The 22,520-nt window shown below is 36.1% G+C and overlaps 1 protein-coding gene across 1 annotated transcript in view; it reads left to right on the top strand.

The window, feature by feature from the left end:
* The window catches only part of SLC15A5 (solute carrier family 15 member 5), an 86,235-nt gene that overhangs the window by 27,176 nt on the left and 36,539 nt on the right, over positions 1 to 22,520 (top strand). Inside the window, 4 exon segments of the mRNA XM_046664695.1 lie at positions 1,576 to 1,796; positions 6,066 to 6,181; positions 6,183 to 6,229; positions 22,320 to 22,508. Coding sequence (XP_046520651.1) covers positions 1,576 to 1,796; positions 6,066 to 6,181; positions 6,183 to 6,229; positions 22,320 to 22,508 — 573 coding nt within the window.

Consider the following 22,520-nt stretch of genomic DNA (forward strand, 5'->3'; position numbering starts at 1 on the left):
GTAAACTCATTTAAATAGCTAGAAACGTCTCATAATAGAGCAGTTCTTCCTGCAATAATAAAGAGAAGTCCTTATTACTTCTTTCTAAGAGATACAAAGCTTGGCTACTCGTGGGTGCTTCTGCACCCTTGGCTTTCTCAGTCCCTGGGCCTTTCATGTGTGTTTGTCAATAGTGACTAAGAAGAGGCAGTAGTAACTATAGATATGAGTCCATCTGTCAGCAGTTACCCTGACATACGTCCACCTGACCTAAATACACTTCATAGAGGCCACCAAAGAGCCATCGTTGTAATCACTCTTGGTCACTACCAATTTGGGCTGGATTTGATTCAGTGACTTAGAGGTTAAAGGCTCCATATTCAATTCTGAGGGTTCCAGCTTCCTCAATTAATCAAAAACTGACATAATAGTTCTATTACAACTGAGATCAAGTCAATATAATCACTTTATAATCATAAAAAGAAATATTAATAAATATTCTTTATTTAAAAATAAAAGCCAATACTCTATGACATTTAAATGAACTTGGTTAGAATGCATTTCACCTGGAATTTTATCACAGGAAACTTGAACATAACCAAAATGACCATCAAATTATACTTTGAGTTTCTATATTGGCCTTCTTTGGAGAAACTCAAACTTTCCAACATTTATTATACCATTTATTCTACAACCATGGTTTGATGTCTATATAATTTGTGAAAAGATTTATCTGGTCAAAAGGGGTGCTATGAAAAATTGTAACAATTATGATGGCACAGCTGAACTGCTAACTAAATGGGGGTCTCTAATCTGTCATTGTATCAGGAAGTCCTAATGGAGTCAAAGAAAAGGTGGAATCTGAAAGATCATAAAATGAACAACAATGAGGTTGCAAATCACTAGCAGTAAGTGACTGCAAGCTTCTAAGGCCATAAAATGCTTCTGATGCTAACGCGACAGCCACATAACCCCAGAGGAAGCTACTGGAAAAGTCAAAAGCCAACTAATGCAATCTGAACTTTGAGTGACACTATCAACAAGTACAAAGTCATTGAAGAGTTCAAAGTGTAATCTTATGTCTGAAATTCAAGGATAAAGTCAAAGCAGGGACTATGTTTCCCTTCATCTCCATGTCAAAGTAAGAAGCCATCCTCTCCCTGACAAGTAAAGTGAGGATTATTTATATAACCATTTACGTTAAAAAATAGGAGCGGTTCTTTGTGTTAAGGCTGTAAAAGAAAGTTCAAGTTGTCTTATTCATTAATGAGTTAAAGTTAGAGACTTCTGAGAGATTCTGAAATCTTTTACTTTGGTCTTTTATTTTGTTACTCTTCTTCCCTTTTTAATATGTTCCCATTGATCTTACCTTTTTCATTTTTTACATCAGCTGTCAGGCACCACCTTGGGCTGGTCACCAGGATGCCAGAACCGTTGTCAGAAGCTTCTTCCTTTGAATTCAACCCCTTAGGTGCTAAAACCTTCTCAGTCACTTTACTTCCCTTTATCCTTGCAATTGTCGTCTTTCTGATGGACATCTTGGAAAATTGAAGAACAATTCCTTTACTAATACATAATATCTCCAATTATTTGCAGGTTGCTCCCTCCTGACAACCTTTAGGGTGTTTGTTAATGCACTGAAAACATGCTGTCTGCGATATTGCCATCTTGGCAGAGACGTGACAAGCTGGTTAGACCATGCCAAGGAAAAAAATGGTGGCTGCTACAGTGAACTCCATGTAGAAGACACAAAATTGTTTTTCACCCTTCTCCCTGTCTTCATTTCTCAGCTCCTACACAGAATGTGCATTATGCAGGTAAGGAAGCATAATTAACACTACCTCCACAACAATCAAATGATTGCACATTAACATTATAAATAAACGTTTGTTTTCACCCCAGCAAGCGCTTCCCATACACTTTGTCAGGCAGTTATCCTATAAAGGCTTCTAATCATTATAGCCTGTAATTTCAAGAGCTAAGAGGGGTCAAGCAGAGGCATACCTGAGGAGAATCTGCGTATGCTGTTTCTCCTGTAGAACTATAAATGTCTGTCGGGAGGGGCAGACAATACTTCAGGGTGCACAGGTGTAAGGCATAAGAGTAGGGCATGAAAATATAGGCTCTATGGACAATTACCCAACCTTCCCTTAGCTAAACATTTTGCCTGCCTCCTTCATTAAGCCTTTAAAAACTGGTACTAACAAGTAGCTAAATTGACTGATTTGAGTACCACCTCCACTGTGCTCTTAAGTATAAGTCCTAATGAGCAAGTGATTCTCTCCCCACCTACTCTTAGTTCCTTGGTGAATCAGTCCTTATGCTGTGGAGAAATCAAAAAGAAAGCACTAAGTCTAAAGTACCTTTTATAAATATATGTGGTTTTTAAAACATTTTAACGTGGTTAAGGGTCAAAGACTAACTTACTTATGAAGCAATATCAATGATTATAAAAGTCTTTGAAGAAATTTGGGACTATCTTCATTGCTAACCTCAACTTAGAAATTAGAAAGCTAATGAGTGAGTTATACTCATAAATCATAAAACAATAAAGCTGAAAAGAAACTTAGGGATTAATTTACTCAATTACTTCATTTGTTGAAGAGAAAACTGAGGCTCAGGAAAATTAAATGATTTTGCAGAAGTCGGGTAGGTCACACAGTGAATAGTTGTGAAAGAACTCTTGACCTTTAGTACAATGCTTGCTCCTCCAAACCAGGAGTCTGCAAATTTCTGTCTGGAAGCCAAGTCCAGCCCACTGCCTTTTTTTGTGTGTACTTCAAGGTAAGTAGGTTTTTACATTTTTAAGTGGTTGAAAAAAGTCAAAAGAAGAAAAATATTTTGTGGCTCATGAAAATTACATGAAATTAAAAATTCAGTGTCCATCATAAAGTTTTATTTAGGAACTGGCCCGGTGGTGTAGTGATTAAGTTTGCGGGCTCTGCTTTGATGGCCCTGAGTTCATGGGTTTGGATCCTGGGTGCAGACCTACACACTGCTCGTCAAGCCATGCTGTGGCAGCATGCCACATACAAAGTGGAGGAGAATGGGCACAGACGTTAGCTCAGGGCCAATTTTCCTTTCCAAAATAAGTAAATAAAGTTTTATTTGAACACAGCCACTCTGATTTGTTCGTTGTCCTGTGTCTGCTTACGCATGAAAACAACAGAGTTGTGTAGTTCCAATAGAATCCATATTTGGAAATATGTACTACCTGGCTCTTTATAGAAAAGTTTGCCAACCCTTCTTCTAAACAATATACGAAAGCTAGACTGACTTAGCAGGTTCAACCTCCCTCTCGACTCCACAATAGCAATAGCTGGCACAAAAGCACAAAAGTATTACCCATATAATGATCATTTATATCATAAAAACATCTTAGAACGGAGAAATTAATAATGAGTATAAAATTCCTAAGTGGTCTATAGCTAGCCTTGAGCCTTGTGTGCACATAGCACAAATTACTGATTTTTTATCTTCATAATGCAGTGACATCTGGCATTTCTTTTGGCTAAATTGGATCCTTCTCTGCAAACCGTCATGTATTTTTAAATTTGATATAAATTACAATAAATTTTGATAAACTAATTTTTAAGCATCTCACCAAATCTAGATGCCCAGTTTATTGCAAAGAACAAAAACTAATACTTATTGATCACCTATACATGTTATAGCTTCTAAAAGATGACTTCACAGTATCTAATTTAATCCCCACAGCAAGCCTATATGTCTGATACTGTTAACCTTAATCCGAGGCTCAGAGACATTAAGTAACTTGCAACTTGTTCGATGTCACCCTCCTAATATATGACAGAGCAGCCATCCCAATTTAGGACTCATATCAACTCCCATACTTTGCTATTACCCACAATGCCTGTCTTGCAGCTGGGTTAAAAATCCCTGATACAGACTGTATAGTTTCCAAAATTATATATACTAGTGTTGTGCTAGAAACTTCAAAGAAAATGGTTCAAATGTACTCAAGGGAGGCAAAGGAACTTCCATTGAGATAGGCTGGAATTCGATTTTTGCCTTCAGATGAAATAATCACCAGTATAAAGGCAATCAAAGTACCAAGAATAAAACATCATAGAATTCCATATTTTAAATTTAGTAGCCATTACTGACCTTCAGTTCCAAGACATACATTTAAAATATGTTGATATGAAGGCCAATGACGTTGCCATTTGACATTACTGGCCATTCAAAGGTGAAAATGAATCTCTATTGACAGCAATTATTTCTGAATACTCAGAGGCTTATGTGAAATAAAAGTATTTAAAATTTTAAAAGGGGATGACTTCAGAACTTGAGGCAGAAGCAGAAATGATTTCAAGCTTTCAAGACACTGGAGCCTTTTCTTAGATTAGGCAATATATTAATATTGCTTCACTAAAGATTAATAGTACATTTGCCACATTATTAAGTTAACAGGTTCCTGTGTCTGTGATTCATGCCGATAATAACTTTATTCCTATTAACAATAATTCTCATTTGAAATCAGTAACAGAAACTTCCAAGTTGTGCTGGGAGCCTTTCAGTCTTAGAGTAATTCTGCTGCCGGCACTTTTTTTTAAAACACATCATTTCACTTTCCTCTGATTGGGGGATACGTGCTTAATAATTTTATTGAACTAGGGCAGAACTGGCTAATGTTCCCTTCATTCTTGCCATCTGTACCCAACCAAAACAATTATTGTTTACAATCCTCAGGGTCAAAGTAAAGATTGGAATATAAATTATCGTCAGGACATATTTTATATAAATAGAAAGAATCTCAGTGAAAATGAGGTCCACTCCTAGGCTTAGGCAGTTAACATGGCAATAGGCTCATTTGAAGAGTGCTGGGCTTGTTAACAGCCGTGCTAACTTATGACTGATTCTTCCCCATACCTTCTCTATTTGAACAGCTGATAAAAGAGAAGGAATTAGTGAAGGTTTCACACAAGAAGTTGTCATTTGGATGTTTGAGCAGGAATACTCTCCCAGGATGGTGGTAAAGCAGGAATCTTGATGTAATTCATACACTGTAAGAAATATAGTTTGGAGATTCCATTCCTCAAGGACGAGACTCAGACTGACTTCCTCTTCAAGTCACTCAGTAGCTTTGTGAGCCACTGGGAATTAAAGAAATATATGTGCTACCAATGGTAATGATGAGGATGTGATGATTGAAACAAAGCTCCTGAACTAGAAAAGAGAGGAGAGGCCCCCTTTCCTGTGACACTGTGCTTTCGTTCTGATGTCATAACCTACTAACAAGAGGTTTGGAATACGTGAAGAGGCTCCAAGTTAGGGTTGGGGTTTTAGTTAGTATTGGAGTTATTTTAAAAATGAAGAAATTCTACCACTATATTGAGGGTTTTGGGTGGGGTAGAGAGTATTATTTTTTTTTCATTTCTTTTCTGCTACTTTATTATTTGTTATTTTCATATAGTTTCCTTTGTGGTCCACTAGTAGCACACAATTAATCTAAAAGAAGAGTGTAAACACAGTATGTTTTCTCTCATTTTCCAACGTTACTTAACTCATGTTAGAAATGAGACCAATCCAGAGAGTCCACATAGCCCACAACAAGTAACATCTTTCAACACTCTTCTTAGGGGCCACTCCTCTTGGGAAAAAATTATTCCTATATATTTTGCCACCAAACTATTTAAAGGATCTACTCTGGCCCAATGCTCTTTTTCATCAAGGTGTAAACAAACATTCTTAATACTTTCTATTGGTTTTTGTTTCATCCTTCAAAAAAAAGTTTATTTGCTTATATGTAGAAATTAAGTTATTTGATTTCTTCTGTGCCATCCTAAGCAAAAAATTGGGGCCACTTTTACTTTTCATAGGAAAATTAAGAAGATAGACTAGATGACAAAATATTCCTCCATAAAGAATCGGGTGTGTTTTCAATAGGCTAAATGGAGCTCCTCCTGCCCTGTGTCTGCTCATAATTGGAATCTTGAAGAACGGGGGACTATGTAGCTCATCTGTCACTGAGTTCATGCAAGGAACGAGGCTTATGCTGCAGGATGCTTTCTCCAAAGTTAAACCACTGTCTTCAAGCACGGCTGCTTCCCCCTCAAATACAGATTCCTTCAGGATATTATCCGCAGACCATGAATTCCAACCTGAATTTGGATGGATTTCTTCTGCCCATTGCAGCAATGAATGTCTTCAGCATCCTACCACTGTTAATTCTGCACCCGCCTCTTTCCCTCTAAGAGAAATGGGCCATTTCTGTCAGCATGCATTAGTAAGTACAACTGGCCATGTCAAGCAAATTGTTTGGAAGTTTTTTTTTAAATAAAAACACTCTGCTAAGATCTAAGCTAACTGTATGCTCTGGAGTAGGGTCAGATTTTGACAAATTGGGAAAAAGGTGAATTTGTGAGTGATAACATCCAGCCTCTCAAATCTTTACCCAGAGATCACTGTCCCATCTTCTTCCCATCCTTTTATGCTTCCTCAGAAGACACACGTGCTATAAACACATGGTGAAACTTCCAGCACCATCAAATGGCCTATCCTTCTTCAAGTAAGGCAGTATTTACTCCTTAGTCAATGCTGAATATGTTCTTAAAAATTAACACAGGTAATAAACCTAAAATACAATGCTTGGCTGTACTTCTGAACCAGTAGCAAATTCATTAAAAATTAGTATGTGATTCACGGTTTCAATATAGCACTTCTTCAAATAGTAAAGTGTATAGCAATGCTTTTCAAACTTTTTTTTCCAGCTTTATTGAGATATAGTTCACTTATAACATTGTGTAAGCTGAGGTGTACCACGTGATGGTCTGGTACACATATATATTGCATAATGTTTACCACAATAAGATTCATTAACATATCGTTTACCACACATAATGGCCATTTTGCTGTTGTTATGGGGAGAACATTAAAGCTCTACTCTCATTTTGCAAAGTGAAAAAATTTAAGACATCTTAAACACATCAGAACACAATCAGGAGACCATAAAATATACGCTAAAGTCCATTCTGATTGCACTGTCCTCTGCCTAGCTGTGGTCTCTCAGGTACTGCTGTGGAACGAGAAGACAAGTGCTGGCGCAGCAAAAGCAGGCTCAATCTAAGAATCAGAGATGTGGGTCTTAGCTTCTGCTTGACCATTGAGCTGCTGCTGGGTGGTTTTGAAGAGCCACCTGACCTTTCTTGTCTTCTAATTCACTTAGTTTTTCCACTGAGGGGCATACCCTGGATAAATGGTGGGTCTGTTTATTCTGTAAGACCTTTACAATCACTCCAGATGCCATCAGTGCCTGGGGCATAGTCCTGACACATGGGGAAGCTCTATAAATGTTAGCTAGTGTTATGAGTCATCATTTGCAGGAAACAGGTCTCCTTGTTTGGTGGACATAAACAGAAAGCAGAAGGAGTTTGAAACTTGAGAAATATCATCTAACAGTAACCTAATGTCTTCTACTTGAGAAATAATCTCATTGAAATAGTCAGGATCAGGCAACTGAAAGATTCTCTTCTCTTCGTTAACCTGTTCTTATTCTTAATTCCTCCTCTTTAAAGATCTGTGGAGACCATGGAGTCTTCTGGTAAGACATGATGACATTTTTTGCTGTCTATTTATAGAAGTTACATTTTAGGGTGTGCGCTTCCTGTTCTTTACCAAGGCCATCGACAAAGTCAATCCAGACCACATCTCAGGGTAGATTTGTCTTCGGAAAGAACTCCAAGTGACTTAACTTGCCTTAGTTTATTTTATTATCTTCAATTATAGAGGCCCTTAGTACATAACTTTTTAAAATTTATTTCTTGAGACAGTAACCCCAACATTATTTATTGTAATAGGCTTAGGCAAACTATAAATCTTAATAGATTTTGACAATCCCTAAATTTTAAAAAGTACTCTTTTGTCTGCCAATGTAGAAATCCCCAAACCAGTGCTTACTGAATGCCCAGCACTATATGAAGATACAAAAGAAAAGTAAGACATTGTACATATCCTCAGAAAGTACACTATTAAAAAAGACAAAATGGGAGTAAATTTATATTGCAAAATGCTGAAAACTTTGGCAGTCTCGTACAGTATCATGAAAATCCAGTCGGAGCTTCCAAATTATGCTTAATTACTAAAAAAACTTTTGAATTGAGCAACTTTAGAAAAATATGCTATACAACATGGCTGAAAGAACCACATTAAATATCCTTCCAGAGAATGAGAGATCTTAAATTCACTTTAAATATGTCCAACTTCCTGTTGGACAATGCTCCACTCCTGTATATTTGAAATCATGTCTATTCTTAAAGAAAGGGTTTTTTTTTTTCCTGGATAGAGGAAAGTTAGACAGAGTTATCTAATATATTTTTTATGTTAATGAACTAAATATTCCCCTTCAAGATTGGTAACAAGACTTGTTGGGCAGGAAAAAAAAACTAGACTCACTTTTTAAAACCTGAGCTGTGTTCCTCTGAGTACAGAATACTGAAATCAGTTGTTTTAAACCAGACTTCATTCATTTGTTCATTTACATACTTGTTTATCTATTTGCATAAAATTTTGCTATGGGACTATAAAAAGTGTGATGATAAGCATCTTTTTAACTGGATGCTTGCTTAAGTTTTCCATATTCTGCTTATGATTATGAAAAATTAACAAGTTTTATCAGGACATATAACACAAACTTAGGGTACTTTTTGATAGCAATTTATATAACTGAATTAGCCTAATATTAAAATTTCCTTTCACTTTAAACCCAAGTGCCTTGAAAATGTGAGTGAAGAATATAAGTATATAAATTATGAACAAATAAATATTTATGAGTTCCTAATTTGAAACTAGGCACCTTCTTATCCCATTTAACCTCATGACAAGCCATCAAATAGGTCAAGGGTCACAAAGATGGTGTCATTTGAATTCAAGTGTTCTCATTGCATTATTATTATTATTATTACTGTTATTATTATTACCGAAGTTAAATGATCAGTGTTAATTTGGAATCCTTACTGCCATTTCCAATTAATGCCATGAAGTGAATGAAAAACTTATTTTGTCACCACAGAGGGCAGTTACTCCTTAGACCCTCCAATTCCCCACTCCCTTCCACATGTAGTCATTCCCCTACCGCAGAACATCACGTTTACGAGGCAGATGGTGCAGGCGATACTGATGCCTAGAGTTTGACAGGGAAAATCACAGCCCAGGCCAAGAGTGAGGGATGGCAAAATCTCACTCAGTTTGGCAAACTAGAAATTTAATAAAGGAAAATATAAACTTACTTTTTTTATCAAGCTCATGAAGTCACAAAAGAGGGGTGTCTGATTCAAGATAGGACATTCCTGAGTATATCACCTTAAGAAATCAAGAACTATATCACAATACCAGTTATGAAAAGCCTCCAGACCTTCCAAAACTGTGAAAGGCAAAGGCCTGATATGCTCAGAGTGTTTTATCAAGACTGTATGTTCCTCATGTTACACGTGAATGGAGTTATCTATTTAAGGTCAATCTTAATTCACCAAAAATCTAGAATCAGTGATATCATTGTAGGATTTATCCTGTGTCATAATTGGACATACTTCATTTTAGCCTTTTTCAGTTCAAAAGTGTTTACACCATGAGTATTTCCTTTCCTTACTATTAATTAAAATCCTGCAGAATGTGGCATTTAATAGTTAGTGCTGATACACACAAGTATTAATCTGACTAAAATTAGCCTAATTAAGACTGTTATTAAGTCTTACACAAAGTATAAGTGTACAACACAGTAGGTAGCAATTATCTTGGCTTTTAAACAACATTTAAACTAAAATGTGAATGAAATATATTCGAGTATCTGGCAGACCTTCCTCTTTAAAATAAAAACCTGAAAATTCAAATTCTAACTAAAAGTCCTTTCTAATATAAGTAAGAACAATTTTCCTTTTTACATAACTAGTAACTTCTACTAGTTCTAATAATTGGCAATGATATAAACGGTCTTTTTTGGTTGGAATCAAACTTAAAAAATTAAAAAATGGGTTGGGGATCAAATCACCTTTATCAAAAGTAAGATTATTTTAACAAAACTACTTTTTCTCTGTTACAGTTTTAGAACTAAAATATTTTTCCAAGAAACACCACCATGCATACCCATTGCAAAATACCTGATCGGAGAAACTGTGTAAATACCAAAAAAAGTAACATGTAAATATCTCTTCTGAATAACTTATTCATTTAGCTGTTCATTTGTTTAACAAAAGCACATCATGTTCTCGGATTCTTATTTTTAAAGTTGACGTCAACACTGGAATTAAATTGGCGGTGAAGTAGACCATCTAGTACACTATATGGAGCAACTATTGATGCCTTAGAGATACATTTGTGTATCTGACCTCCATGTAAATGAGTTAACCTGTTTTACATGCAGAAGATAAAATGTAAACTGAAGCTGAGCCTCCTGAAATGAATTCCAGTGGTCTAAAGGAAAATAAAAGATGGAAGATGGATAGCTCAGTTCAAATATAGGAACACCTCATAATAGGAGAAACCATAGAAGTAAAAAACATATGCCATTCTTACAGTGGATGAGAAATATCTTCCACAAAGGCAGCAGATACAAATGACAATAAAGTTATAGCTGCCTTTATGAGAGTGGTTAATGGACACCAATATGTCCTCACATGAGTGAATTTCCTATGCTGGGGGATTTGCCAAAATCATGGATCCAAGGACAATTTCTGAAGGACTCAATAGAACCTCATACTTAGGGTTGTGAGCTTACATATCAGAGACTCGTACATCAGACTACCCAGAAAAAAACCATAATTTTCTCAGTGAGTAAATTTAGTCAGTAGAAGAATCTTTTATCTGTTTTTCAGTATTAGATTTTGCTTCAATATGAAATGGCAAGTGCAAATCTAACATTTGAATAAATTCTAACTTTCTTTTATTTCATTGTGGTCTAATTTGGAAAATTATTATGTGGTAGGATAATAGAATAAATCATAAGAGCTTCAAGACTCTTAGGGACTCGTCTGCAACCAGATGGCCAATATTAAAACATAAATTATTTATTTGAATATAATATCTCCTTTGGAACCATTGTGCTTTATCTTGTAAGTACAGATCTGCTAGAGGTTTAAAATGTGTGCATTCTGATAAACTACACTCTGCTTTGGACATGTTATGATTTCATAGAAGTTAAGAATAAAAATGGAGCGGATTAAATTTAAGTTGGAATCAGACCTTGTTTTGAATTTTAAAAAAGTCATTTTTCACTGGCGCCAGGGGGCAGTAGCAAATAAAAGGCAAATGCAGTTATCTAGATCCTTCAGCTGAAATATGCCTTGCCCTAAAATACCTGGGAAAATCAGTTAACTATGTGTGATTTGCTTGAAATTGTCTAGAGAACTGTCTTTTGTTGGATTTTGCTAGATGAGGTCTCAGCACGCTATGCTAGAGTAGTGCTTCTCAATGTTTAATGTGTGTAGGAATCTTCTAGGGATCTTGTTTAAACGCAGATCTGATTCAGTCGTCAGGGTGGAACCTGAGATTCTGCATATCTATCAAGCTCCCTGCTACCTACGCTACTGGCCAGGAACTAGACTTTCAGTGTAAAGACAGAAGAAGAGGCCAAAAGACTGATTTCTCAAGCATCATGCCTGTGTACAGGCAGCAATAGCCCAGGTGAAAATGGTGCAATGTCTCATCAGGTCAGAGGTAAAACTCAGGAGCAGGCAACAGAAGCTGATGACTAATCCTGGGGTTGGCCAACCACCACAATTTATGGCCCAAATGTGGCCCGTCATCTGTTTTTCTTGGCCTGAAAGCTGCCAATTGTTTTCACAGATAAACATTTGCAATTGATTTGATGATAGGAAACAATAACTGAACACCAGTCAAATGAAATTGCATCACCTCCCTCAAAAGAATTGTTTTGAATTTCATCCATAAAAATTTTGTAGAAATTTATTTTCTCTCTTGATAGATAAGTGCCTACATATCTTCAAAATTTTGCCTTTTGTCCCACAAAAACTAAAACATTTACTACTGGTGTTTTCTATAAAAAAATTTGCTGATCCCTTGTCTAAATTATTGCCTTTAATACCGTAAACTTTCCTGGATAAAATATGAGCCTTTTTATATAGCACAGGTGGTAACCATGAAAGGACGGGGGCATTTTGTTACTTATCTAGATTACCCTAAATTAGTTAGAATGAGGGTGGTCATAGAAGATACTCATAGAATTCAAATTCTAAAACAAGAAAACAAAGACAGTTTGGAAACTTATTCCTACCCACCTCAACACTTTCTTTAAAGTTGTCGTAATTATCATGGATAATATAATTTGCGCAGTTGGAACAACTTAATTTGTGTGTAATACCTGAACATACCTGTATTAGTCTGCTGGGGCTGCTGTAACAAGATACCACAGACCAGGCAGCTTAAACAACAGAAACTCCTTTCTCACAGTTCAGGATGGTAAAGTCTCAGATCAAGGTGTGGGTGGGTTTAGCCTTTCCTGAGGCCTCTCTTCTTGGCTCACAGATGGCCACCTTCTCGCTGTGACCTCACATGGCCTTTCCTCTGTGCACACACACCCTTGGTGTCTCTTCCTCTTCTTATAAGGATGCCAGTCATATTGGATCAGGACCTCACCCTTAGGACCTCATTTAATCTTAATCACCTCTTTAGAGGCCCTATCTCCAAATAGTCACATTGGGGTTTAAGGCTTCAACATATGAATTTTGAGGGAACACAAGTCGGAACATAGCAATACAATATATATATAAATCCATCTCTGAAATCGGGTTACATATTATGCTGGATCAGCAGCATTTTTTTCTTTCTCAGTGGCACCTAAGTACATGTTTCTTCTTATAATTGAATTAATCTTAGATTCAGGGAAACATGGTAGATCAGAAAACAAATAGTACTGGGAGTCTTTTAATAATAAGTAGCAGTCTCCAGCCCCGGCTTTCTCTACCATCAGTCACAGTTTCCAGACGCAAATCATTTTTAAATCTTTAGGTGTTGTTTGCATAAGTTAATATTGCTAAATAATATGATTACAATGATATTTTTATTTAAAACGGTAATCAGATATATATATATAAATAATCACAAAACCAAAAAAAGAATTTGATTCAATTTTATCACGTAAAAATTTATTTTTCTGTACTTAATAAGTATGTGATTTTTCTCAATTATTTAATTAAAAATTGTTTTCCTGGGGCTGGCCCCATGGCATGGTGGTTAAGTTCAGTGCATTCTGCTTTGGTGGCCTAAGTTTGTGGGTTTGGATCCCAGGTGCAGATCTACACCACTCATCAAGCCATGCTGTGGCAGCATCCTGAATACAAAATAGAGGAAGATTGGCACAGACAGCGTGGGGCCAATCTTCCTCACCAAAAAAAAAAAAAAATTCCTTAAATTTGCAAACTGCTCTGCCAGTTTCCCCTTACTATTACTAGCTTTTTGCCAGTGCTAACCCACATGGGGTAATGATGTACTAAAGACTCCTTTTCCTCTGAAAATCTTGCAAACTTGGAAGTCTTTGTTTAGCAACATCCTAAGAGAGGGTATGTGGGAGGTAAATTTTCCAAGAACTTATATGACTAAAAAGTCTTCCTTTTGCCCTTACACTTGATTAATTGGTTGTATATAGAATTCTAAGTTGAAAATCACTTTTCTTCAGAATTTTAAAGCAATCATCCTGTCATCATCCAGCTATTTGAATAACTATTAAGAAGCCCAGTGCCCACTAATGCTCATTCCTGTGTTTGTGACCTCTTTTCCAACTGGAAGTCTCTTTTCTCTATCCGTGATGTTCTAAAATGTCACGCTGTTGTGCTGTGGTGAAGGTCTTCTCAATCATTGTACTATTGACAGGTAGGCTCTTTCAATCAGAGAAATTTTCTCTTATTTTGAAAAATAATTTCCTCTTCTCCATTTTCTCTATGTTTCTTTTTTGAACTCCTATTGATCTGATGTTGGACCCTCCTAAAATGATCCAATAAATCTCTTTAAGAAAAAAAAAAAACCCTTTATTGAGATATGATTGACCTACAAAAGCTATACATATTTAATTGATGAGTTTGGACATAAGTATGTGTTCATCTAAGAAACCATAACCATAATCTAGGCAACACACACATATATATCACCTCCAAAAGTTTACTTCTGCCCTATTTATTCATTTATAATAATAGCATTAATTATATACTATATTTATACAATATAACATACTTATATAAATACAACATTTTATAATTCTCTGTGTGTGATAAAAACACAGTATACAATCTACCCTCTTAACAATAGTATACAATAGAGTGTTATTAGCTATAGGCACTATGCTGTACAGAAAATCTCTAGGACTTATTCTCTAGCATAATTGAAACTTTGTACCCTTTGACTAATAGATCTGCATTTCTCCCTCCCCCCCAACCCCTGAAAACTACCATTCTATTCTCTGCTTCTGTGAGCTTGATATTTTATACTCCACATATAAGTGATATCATGTAGCATTTGTTCCACTGTGTCTAGCTTATTTCACAATGTTCTCCAGGTTCATCCATGCTGTCACAAATGGCAGGATTTCTTCCTTTTTAAGGCTGAATAATATTCCATTGTATATGTACACCACATTTTCTTTATTTGTCCGTAGATGGACTTTTAGGTTGCTTCCATGTCTTGACTTTTGTGAATAATGCTGCAATGAACATAAAAGTGCAGATGACTCTTCTAGATCCTGATTTCCAATCCTTTGGATACACACCCAGAAGTGGGATTGCTAAATCATATGGTAGTTCTATTTTTAATTTTTTGAGGAAACTTCCATACTGTTTTCCATAGTGGCTGCACCAATTTACATTCCCATCTATAGTGTATAAGAGTTCCCTTTTCTCCACACCCTGGCCAACACTTATAATCACTTGTCTTTTTGACAATAGCTATTCTGACAGGTGTGAGGTGATATCACTTTGTGGTTTTGATTTGCATTTCCCTGATAATTAGGTATGTTGAGCACCTTGTCATGTACCTGTTGGCCATTTGTATGTCTTCTTTGGAGAAGTGTCTATTCAATTCCTTTTCCCATTTTTTAGTTGAATTATTTGGGCTTTTGTTGAGTTGTAGGAATTCTCTGTATGTTTTCCATATTAACTCTTTATCAGATATGTGGTTTGCAAATATTTTCACCCATTCCGTAAGTTTTTATTCTGTTGTTCCCTTTGTTGTTCAAAAGACTTTTCTGTTGTTGTTGTTGAGAAAGATTGACCCTGAGCTAACATCCATTGTCAATCCTCCTCTTTATGCTTGGGGAAGATTGTCCCTGAGCTAATGTCTGTGCCAGTCTTCCTCTATTTTGTATGTGGGACGCCTGCCACAGCATGGTTTGATGAGCAGTGTGTAGGTCCAAACCCACGAACTCTGGGCCGCCAGAGCCAAGCATGCAAACTTAACCACTATGCCACCCGGCTAGCCCTGAAAAGCTTTTCAGTTATGTAGTCCCACTTGTCTATTTTCGCTTTTGCTGCCTATGCTTTTGGCGTCATAACCAACAAATTATTGCCAAGACCAATACATTTCCCCTATATTTTCTTTCAATAGTTTTAAGGTTTCAGGTCTCAACTTTTAAGTCTTTAATCCATTTTGAGTTAATTTTTGTGAATGGTATAAGGTAAGGGTCCAATTCCATTCTTTTTCATGTGGATATCCAGTTTTCCCAACACCACTTGTTGAAGAGACTATCCTTTCCCTATTGTGTATTTTTGGCAGCTTTGTCAAAGATCAGTTGACCATATATGCATGGATTTTTTCTGCACTCTCTATTCTCTTCCATTTGTCTGCATGTCTGTTTTTATGCCAGTACCATACTGTTTTGATAATTGTACCTTTGTAATATATTTTGAAATCAGAAAGTGTGATGCCTCCAGCTTTGTTCTTCTTGCTCAAAATTGCTTTGGCTTTTCAGAGTATTTCATATGAATTTTAGAATTGTTTTTTCTATGTCTATAAAAAAATGCCATTGGGATTTTAATAGAGATTGCATTGAATCTGTAAATCACTTTACATAGTATGGACTTTTTAACAATATTAATTATTCTAATCCATGAACATATGACGTCTTTCTATTTATTTATACTTGCTTTAATTTCTTTGATCAATGTTTTAGAGTTTTAAGTGTACAAGAGTTTCATCATCTTGGTTAAGTTCATTCCTGAATACTTTATTCTTTTTGTTGCTATTGGAAACGGGATTGTTTTCTTAATTTCCTTTTCAGATAGTTCATTGTTGGTGTATAGAAACACAAGTGATTTTTATAGGTTGATTTTGTATCCGGAAACTGTAATGAATTTTTTTATTAGCTCTGAGAATTTTTTGTGTGAAGTCATTAGGATTCTCTACATATAAGATCATGTCATCTGCAAAACACATAATTTTATTTTTTCCTTTATACTTTTGATGCCTTCTATTTCTTCTTCTTGCCTAATTGTTCTGGCTATGACTTGCAATAATATGTTGAATATAAGGGGTGAGAATGAGCATCCTTGCTTTTTTCTTGATCTTAGAGGAAAAGCTTTCAGTTTTTCACCATTGACTACAATGTTAGCTGTGGCCTTTTCATATATGGCCTTTACTATATTGAGGTGCAATTGTTGAGAGTTTTTATCATGAAAAGGTATTTAAATTTTTCAAATGCTTCCTCTGCATCTTTTAAGATAATCGTATTTTTTTTAATACTTCTGTTAATATGATGTATCACATTTATTGATTTTTAGATGTTGAACCATCCTAGCATCCCAGTAATAAATCCTACTTGGTCATAGCGTGTGATGCTTTGAATGCATTGTTGAATTTGGTTTGCTAATATTTTGTTAAGGATTTTCCCATCCATGTTCATCTGGGATACTGGCCTGTAGTTTTCTTTTCTTGTAATGTCTTCATCTGGCTTTGGCATCAGGGAGATGTTGGACGCATAAAATGAATTTGGGAGTGGTCCCTCCTCTTCTGTTTTTTGGAAGAGTTTATGAAGGATTGCCTTTAATTATTTAAGTTTTTAGTAGAATTTATTGGTGAAACCACGTGGTCCTGGGCTTATCTTTGTTGGGAGGTTTCTGATTATTGATACAATCTCCTATGGCTATTGGTCTGTTCAGGATTTCTATTTCTTCTCGATTCAGTCTTGGCAGGTTGTTAGAGTCTAGAAATTTATTCATTTCTTCTAGGTTGTCCAATTTGTTGGAGTGTAATTGTTCATAGTAGTGCCTTATGATCTTTTATATTTCTATGACACCGGTTGTAATGTCTCATCTTTCATTTCTGACTTTATTTATTGAGTCCTCTCTCCTTTTTTTTGTTTGGTCTAGCTAAGGTTTGCCGATTTTGTTTATCTTTTCAAAAAACAAACTCTTAGTTTTGTTGATATTTTCTATCAAAAACTCTATTTTCCATTTCATTTATTTATGCTGTAATCTTTATTATTTCTTCCTTCTGCTAACTTTGAGCTTAGTTTGTTCTTTTTCTAGATCCTTGAGATGTAAAATTTAAGAAGATTAAAGTCATTTCAAGCATCCTTTTTGGCCTTGAAATGGAATAAAACTAGAAAGAATAACAAAAGGAAAACGGGAAAACTCACAAACATATGGAAATTAAACAACACACTCTTGAACAACCATTGGTTCAGAGAACAAATCAAAAGGAGAATTAGACAATATCTCAGGACAAATAAAAAAGAAAACTATAACATGCCAAAACTTATCGGATATGGCAAAAGCAGTACTAAGAGGGAAGTTTATAGTGATAAACACCTACATTAAAAAAGAAAAAGATCAAATAGACAATATAACTTTATATCCCAAACGAAGGCTCACTGATATAAGTTGCCATCACTCTAATTTTACCATAGACTCTCCATCTTCAGCTAAACCCATCAACAATGGTAGTTGAAAATTTTTCCCCTCTATTCTCTCAACTTCATCCCCATCCACTCACTCTTGGCAAGTGACTGGCCCCTCTAAGTTGCAAGCTCAAGGTCATATGGTATGTATCTCCTCAAATCCACCTTTCTATTTTTCAACGTTTTCTGTATTCTAAATATTCTGTACATTTTCTCTTCTCTTTCAACGGACGAATTTTTTTCTCCTACCCATGATTACACTTTTTGGTGCCTTGATCCTTTTCTCTCTCTTACATACTTCAGGATACTTTTATATTAGTTATTTCTTGCTTTTATATCTTAAAATTTTCCCATGTACAATGGCCCCTCCCCTCTGCATACAAATATGGCCAAGCCTTCCATGTCTTATCAAACAGCTCCCTGTGATTCTGCTAACTTCTATTTTTTTTCCTTTTTTCTGCTTTATCTCCCCAAACCCCCCCCCCCCCCCCCGCCCCGTACATGGTTGTATATCTTAGTTGCAGGTCCTTCTAGTTGTGGGATGTGGGATGCCGCCTCAACGTGGCCTGACGAGTGGTGCCATGTCCGCACCCCAGGATCCGAACCCTCGGCCGCCACAGCGCAGTGCGCGAACTTAACCACTCGGCCACGGAGCTGGCCCCAATCCTGCTAACTTCTTAAGCAACTTGTTTAGCTTTCTGCTTTCCTACATGCCAAACTTCTTCAAAGAATTGATGACACTGCTTACACATATTTACCACCTACTGATTCTTCAGCTCCTTGCTTTCTGATTTCATCATAGGAGTTCTGTTGAGTTAAAAGGTAACCAATAATCCATTCACCAATACAGTTGACTTGTCACATATTTCATTAGCCTCTATATCTCAAAATATTTAGCTTGATGGTCATTTTTTTAAATTCATATGTGTATGTGCATATGTGTGTGTGTGTACGTCTGCATGTATGTGTGTGTGTTGCTTACTGTGAATCTGGGCACTTTTCTTGGTAGTGGAGACTCATAAGCAAACAAATTTGGTTCCTATTCTCGTCAAGCTTCCAATCAAGTCACTGAAACAGATGTGGTAAAAATGAACACACCAAAAATATTTAAATTCAAATTGTGGTAAGTGTGGTGAACAAAATGGATATTATGGGGAGATTAACAGGTAGGATCTAATTTAGATCATGAAATGCATACCTGAAGGATAAATAGGCAGATAACGAGTAGGGAAAAATAGTTCAGAGAGAAAGAAGAGCAAAGCAAAGGCTCCAAAGTGGGAATGAGTTTAAAATAGTCAAGAGAGACAAAGAAGACCAATGTGGCCGAAACGTGGTCATAGAGGAAAAAGTAGCAAGCGATTAGAGTGAAGTAAGTACAGACAAAATCATACAGCCCTGTTAAGGATTTTTGATTTCATATTAACTGTATGGAAACCCATGGAAGGAATTTAAGCAGAAGAGTAACACTTAATTTGCATTTATATCAGATTACCTTGACTGTTAGTTGCTTAACAGGTTACAGGTGGGCAGCATTGGAAACAGGAAGACCAGTTAATATGCTATTGCATATAGTCTCGTTTAAAAATGATAGTGGATTGGATTAGAATGATGGCAGTGGCTATGGAGAGAAGTATGTTGATTCACAATATATTTTGGAAATAAAATCTGGAGAACTTAATATATTTGGAGGTAGGGGAAAGGAGAGAGGACTCCAGATTTCTCCCTTTAGTACATGAAGGCACTGGAGGAGATGCGGAAGAGGGTAGGAGAAGAATTAAGGGAAAAGATCAAAAGTACTGTTTTGTGTATTCTCCTCTTTGAAAATTTCCTTTAGACATTACCTTTCTAAATTTTCTTTCAGTGGTTCTACTTCTTTTTCTTGCCCCTAAATACAAATATATTTGAACGCATTACTTAGACATTCTCTTCTTTCCCTCCCCAATTATCTTTCAACTTCACCAGACCCTAAATTGCAACTCTGTAGATGATTCATTAGTCTTTCTCTCTTAACTCAACCAAACTTGTGATTTGTTTGTTTGTTTGTTTTTGGAGGAAGATCAGCCATGAGCTAACATCTGCCGCCAATCCTCATCTTTTTGCTGAGGAAGGCTGGCCAGGAGCTAACATCTATGCCCATCTTCCTCTACTTTATATGTGGGATGCCTGCCACAGAATGGCTTGCCAAGGGGTGCATAAGTCCACACCCGGGATCTGAACCAGCAAACCCCGGGCCACTGGAGCAGAATATGCGAACTTAGCTGTTGCACCACCGGGCTGGCCTCCAAACTTGTAACTTTTGATTCGCATTTTCAGTTGTTTTCTGAGCACTTCTCTTTGGATTACTCCTTTGTACCTCTAACCCAAGTAAAAATCAAATTCATTTTGTCCGTATCTACTGTGGGTCTTATTTATGTTATTGTCACTACCATCTTTCCAGTCACCTGGACATCCAGTCAACATTGACATCTGCTTTCTCCTTGCTCCTTGCTTCAACTGCTATGGTTTTATCAGTAGAATCTATCGCATCCTAGGTTTCTACCCTGTATATTTCCCAGAATTGGGAGCCCTGATTAGAACTCGAGCCCCCATTATACTTTACCAAGATTAGTTTTCAACTTCCTGGCTTTCTTCCTACCTCCAACATCCCCCCCATTCTATTAACCAGCACATGGACTTTAGAATAATCTTCCTAAATGACAATTGTAATCATTTCACTTGTGTCTAATATCTTCAATGATTCCATTATCTTCAGAGTTCTTTCCAAATTCCTTAAAAATATATTAAATACCTCTCATGACCCCAATCTATCTTCTCCAGTGATTCCCAAATAGCTTGAGGTTCTCACCATTCTGAAAATTTGTCCGACATTTTCACAACTCTGTGCTCTTGTTCATGCCATTTGTGCTGCCCTCACCTCTTCATATTGAAATACTTCTTTCTTTAAAGCATAAAATGCTTTCTCTCACCTCTCCAACTATAAATAAGTTCTTCTTCCTACATTCCCCAATAGAATGTAAGTCTGCAAAGACTGAGAACAGATATTTTTCATCTTATATCCCCAGCTGCACCTAGCATATTGCCTTGAATATAGCAGGAACAGAGTAAGTATTAAATGGAGTTGACAAATTATCTCTCTTTCTGATGAGCCTGTAATGTTCCAAGTCATCTAGACAAATGTAATTATGTGATGAATTTGATCTTAAACGTAGTTAATGTTGAAATTCATATTTTTTCTGTGAGCTGTTTACAGAAACAAAATTTCTACTTCACTATGGATGGGCCTTTATGGAATTTAATTTAAAGTAGTAGTAAATTTTAAAAACTCCTCAAATTTTCAACTGCTATTCAAATTTCCTCATTTTTTTACACCTTCTATTCCTTGGGGAATAAGCAAACAGCAGACTTTCTGGATACATTTAAATGCTGAGATATAATCAAAAAATTTACCTACCAGTTTCTCTATCAACCAAAACAAACACTAAGCTATTTAAACATTAGGTTGATTTTTCTGAATTGAAAGGTTTGCCTTATCTGAAATTTTATGCAAGTTAGCAAAATGTGACCATCTCTAAATTTCAAGTAAATTCCATCAGGCTAAAGTTTGCCTCTGCTCTAATGATCGGATTAAGTCCAATAATATGAAAGAGAAATTGAGAATAGGAATGGTTGCAGTAGATATAAACTATTAAAACAACTGTAACAAAATCCCTACTCATTTTCAACCAAAATTTCCTAGACTATTCCTTAAAAGTAAAAGAAAGAGAAAAGCTGGACCACTATCTGAATAATTGCTTCCATTTGTACTCTTAACCTAGCTAATCTACCTTAAAAAATTCTTTTTCCTAAACAAAAGTTTCTAGTCTTTGATTCTTTAATAGCTGCTTTACTTTTTCTGCGAAGATTGGAAAAATGTCAAAAAACTGAGGACTGATAATGCATACAGGTTATTTCAAAACCACTTTTTAAAGAATAATTAAAACTTATGAAGAGATCATTTTATTTTAAATTTCCCCCAAATCGTTTTTGACTCATATACCTAAAAAAGTTATCAAGAATGATATATCTTATCTGGGGATAAAAGTTCAAAACCATTGCTTTATCTTCAACAATAACTGCTTCTAATTGCTACCAGGAAAACTTATAATAATACCAGTACATTATATTATTTAAATTTCATAGCCACTCAGCAAAGTAAGCATCGTTAACCCCACCTCAGAGCTGAGGAAAGTGATAATGACATTAAATAACTTGCCTGGAGCTGTGTAACTAGTAAGTCAGGAAATAGTCAAAGCAGCCCTTTCAAGAGATCAGAGCCTAAGCACAGGATGGTCATACAACACAGTTAACTGGCAGCTGGATATCCCTAGGGCAAAAAAAAGTTGAGGAAACACTCCTTAGTGTCAATGTATAAGAAATAGTATGACCTGTTACGCTTATTTCTAGCTTTGTTTTTAATTTTTTTTTCTTTTGCATTCTTCTCCTTCAGTTGCTGGAAATCTTTCAGCTGCATTGTCTGTGATGATAGCTGGCTTCTTGCAAATACACAGAAAACACTTCCCTCAAGTGGAACAGCTACTTTCAGGCAAAGTTTTCACCGTTTCCTCCATGCCCTGTTTCCACCTGATTCTTCAGTACATTTTACTTGGAGTGGCTGAAACATTGGTCAGCCCTGCCTGTGAGTAACAAT

This window comes from Equus quagga, chromosome 1 (genome assembly GCF_021613505.1).
Source record: "Equus quagga isolate Etosha38 chromosome 1, UCLA_HA_Equagga_1.0, whole genome shotgun sequence".
Classification (NCBI taxonomy): domain Eukaryota; kingdom Metazoa; phylum Chordata; class Mammalia; order Perissodactyla; family Equidae; genus Equus; species Equus quagga.